General features: G+C 46.4%; 1 protein-coding gene across 1 annotated transcript in view; it reads left to right on the top strand.

Annotated features, from left to right (window-relative positions):
* The window catches only part of LOC102375640 (unconventional myosin-Vb), a 344,293-nt gene that overhangs the window by 96,481 nt on the left and 243,926 nt on the right, over positions 1-3,886 (top strand). Inside the window, exon 3 of the mRNA XM_006033144.2 lies at positions 293-403. Within this exon, the coding sequence (XP_006033206.2) occupies positions 293-403 (111 nt within the window). The remainder of the gene's footprint in view (positions 1-292; positions 404-3,886) is intronic.

Here is a 3,886-nt window from a genome sequence, read left to right as displayed (position 1 = left end):
CCCCAGTCCAGCACCCTGTGCAGCTGCGCGCCACAGGCCCCAGCTAGTGTTGTTCTGGGGGTAGCAGAGCAGGGCAGGGGCATCATGCCTACTTCAGGGACTCCCAAGTCCTCAGCAGCTGCTTGTGTGGCATGATCTGCCTGTGGAGGATGGTGGCTGCAGCTGCACCTGGGGCAAAAGTTGCATTTCCCACATCTACCTCCCTCCTTTTTGACATGGTTGGAGCCCTAGTGGGTAGATATTTCAGATCGGCATCATTTCGTGATTTGTTTTCATTTTGTGTTTTTCCCAGTACACAAGGGTTTGGATTCCTGACCCTGATGAAGTCTGGAGATCAGCAGAAATTATCAAGGATTACAAAGAGGGAGACAAAAGCCTGCGCCTAAAACTTGAAGATGAAACTGTAAGTGTGTTATTGCCTTGGTGGCAGAACTTCAGATTTATCCTCTGAATGAGCACGAATTACCACATGTTCTTGGCATATATTTTAGTCTCTTTAAATACATTCTCTTCCCACTGTGTCTGATTCTCAAAGAGATTTGTTCAAAACAAGGGTTTTCTTCTTCACAACTTGCCTTCTCTGACTCAGCCCTTGAGGAAATTATGATAGTCTGTTAGTGACATCCAAATGATTTTCAAAACAGTAGGCTGTCAGAAACCCCAGATTACAACCTTGCTGCAGGATGAATTGAAAGGAGAACATGGTTTATGATGCTTATTCAAAGCCATAAGTATCAGAAATAAAAGGGAATGGAATACAGAAAGTGCCTGCCCAAGTAACAGCTCTTTTCTATGCATGCTCAGTTATTAAAACCTTTCCATTTTAATGCTTGTCCTATTTGCGGTGGTGCTAAGCATGACAATTATGAAACTTATTTCCTCAGAGTACTGTGGAATGAATTTCTCCAAGTCATGTTAATTTATTTCTTAGAAACCGGTTGTTGCTTTCATTTTCTAGAGTACATACATACTGAATTAGAAATAAATTGTAGTCTAAAGCTTTAAACCATTTAATGGGCTGCAACTTGGGTCTCCTGGCACATGTTTGTTTAAAGTTGCCATGGGATCTGATTCCAATAATCATGTCTTCTGCCATTCCATATATGCATCCTGTCCTTTCTACTTGCCAGTGCAAGTGGAGACCAGTATCATGATCCTGGGCTTTCCCTTCACCAGGTAGTTGAAAGTCAGGTGCCTCCAGGGGTGGGGTCAGCAATCGGCTGGTTGTCGGCGCTGGCCATGGGACCACACTGGGGTTTCACACTGGCATATAAGTAACAGAGAGAGGGGGTGTTGAATATTGCCTTTCCAATCACAGCTCAATGAGATACTGGTGTTCTAGGTGGGCTGTTCAGTTGATGGAGCCTAGGATAAAACTTCTTGAAAGGTGTGCTTGCTACCAAGGGTTGTAGTCAATCCAGTATTGGACAGATGTGCGGACAGATGAGAAATCAAGACTTGCCTCTCGAATCCGGGAACAGTTGAAGTCATTGATTCAGGCAACGTAGTAAGCCTGTGTAAAACTTCAATGGGTGTTTCATTTCAAAGCTGTTTCGACTCTTTTTTGAACTCAAAATAGCGAAATAGAAATGAAAGGCTTCGAAACAACTTTGAAATTAAATGAGGGCACTCGAAATGTTTCAAGTTTTGAAGCTGACTTGCTTGCAGCTAAACAGAAACTAAGGAGAGGGAGGGGAAGTGTGGGGAAGGACTGCTCTGATATGGGCATCTACCTCCTGGTTTGATTTCCCCAGTTCTCTGAATTTCCCCAGCTCTTCGCAGGGGGCACAGGCCCCCAGATATGTGCATGGGGTTTCATAATATCATCATAGTACTTGGGATCGGAAGGGACCTAAACAAATCATCCAGCAGGCTCAATTCATTCCCCCCAGCTCTCTGATTGCTTTCCCCCAGCTCTTCCCGGGCAGCGCAGCACCCTGCCGAGCTGTGCTGCACCTGCACCATGGTGCTGTTGAGATGCAGGTGCCAGGCCCCAACCGCTGGTGCCAGAGCCAGTGATTTGCAGGGCTTTTTTTTAAAAGCTCTATAATCACCAGCTGCGGAGCATGTGGATGACAGCATGCTGCTGCTGCCAGCTGGGGCCGGTGCCAGCACCCGAGTCTGCCCGGCGCAGCCTGCATTGAGCACCAGGAAGAACCCAGTGCTGGCACTGGTCCCAGCCGGCAGCAGCAGCATGCTGTCATCTCGCACACGGATCCAAGGGTCCGCGCCCCCAAGAGGGCTGCAGGGCTGTGCCGGACTCTTCCCGGTGGGCGGAGGCCCCTGGTTCTGCATGCAGGGTGACAGCAGGCAGCTGCTGCTGCTGGCAAGTGATACTAGTTTTGTTTTGAACAGCTTGAGGTGCAGTTTCACGAACACCCCTGCATCTATCTCCTTGAGATCCCTGCAATTTTCATCTGAATTGGGCAACAAATGACAAAGCTATAGGCATTTTTGTGATTTCCCCATTATAGCCTATGGGCAAAATATTGAAACGTGCCAAAACAGTTTCGACAAAACGGAACAGTGCTTTGAAACAGCGAAATGAAATGCCGTCCCTTTGAAACGGTGCTGTTTCGCACAGCCCTACAACATACCTTGTTTGTTGTATCCAGTTATTAAATGCCATGCTGATGGCTTTGTTTGAAATGTTAGAAATCTGTAAATCAAATAATCCATAGATAGGTTGTTTGGAGAGTATGAGTAATGAAGAATAATCAGGTTGATAAATCTTCTTTTCTCCCCAGCACCACCTGGAATGATGAGGAACAATGGTCATAAGCTGATGGAGAATAGGTTTAAGTAAGAAATCAGAAGGCAATATTTTACAGTTAGGGTGGCCAAAATGTGGAACCAACTTCCCAGGGAAGTGGTCCTCGCCCCTACCTTGCGCATATTCAAGAGGAGGTTGGGCGATCACCTGTCTGGGGTCTTGTGAACCGAGCCTGTAGCAGGGGGGCAGGCTAGATGATCTGTTCAGGTCCCTCCTGACCCTAGCTACTACGATGAAACGTTGTGGGTTTTTTTTGTCGCCACAACAGAAATGACTAGAGAGTTTGTGTCAAGGATGTTGTAGTGGTTAGATTCATCAAGCTAGGTAATAGAGAGCAACTCTGGGAGGGAGCCACTAAAACCCTGAGCTGAGAACCATAGGGAAGTTGGGCTAGAAAAGGTCTTGGGAAGCAATCTAGTCCAACCCCCTGCTTGATAGAACCATCCCTCTCCAAACGACCTCGAACATCTCGCCTCTTGAAGTACCTGGAGCTTCCAGCTCCGTTCATGTGTAGAGAGATCTGAACCACTCTGCTGAGGACATACCCAGTCCTGTTACTCCTAAATGGCCTTGCTGGGTGGGCCAACCAGTGAGGAGGCTTAGCAAGCATCTATGAACTGCTTTGCAGGGCTGGGTAGAGCTTTTTTCTGTTTCATTCCACACAGCAGTGAATTTCACCTCATTAGCGTGCAGTGATGATGAGCTTGAAGCTGCTGGGTTTCATTAGCTGTGTGCTTTGAAACATTTGGGTTTGGTCCACAGTGATCTGGTAGGGTAGCATTTTAAGAGCTGAATCTTCCAGCAGGCCAGTTTGATCTTGCTACTTTCTGCACCTGGCTGCTCTAAATGGTAACGAGAAGTATCTTTTTGTGAACCCCTTCATCTCTCTAAACCAGCATTTTTTTACTTTTTTAATTTATTTTTTTTCATGGATCATTTTTTTGGTTGTCCTGGGGGTTGATCTGCTGCATTACTAAAATGCTTAAGAGATGCCACTTCCCCAAACTGAAAAAGCTTTGAGGGCTGTGTGAATAATTCATGGCTTTTGCCAACAAATTTCTGCCCCATTGCACAGCATTTTGCTGCATTACTGAATGGGAAGCTGGAGAGCAG

This window comes from Alligator sinensis, unplaced genomic scaffold, assembly GCF_000455745.1.
Source record: "Alligator sinensis unplaced genomic scaffold, ASM45574v1 scaffold24_1, whole genome shotgun sequence".
Taxonomy (NCBI): Eukaryota; Metazoa; Chordata; order Crocodylia; family Alligatoridae; genus Alligator; species Alligator sinensis.
Note: the sequence above shows the minus strand (reverse complement) of the source record. Positions and strands in the feature narration are given on the sequence as shown.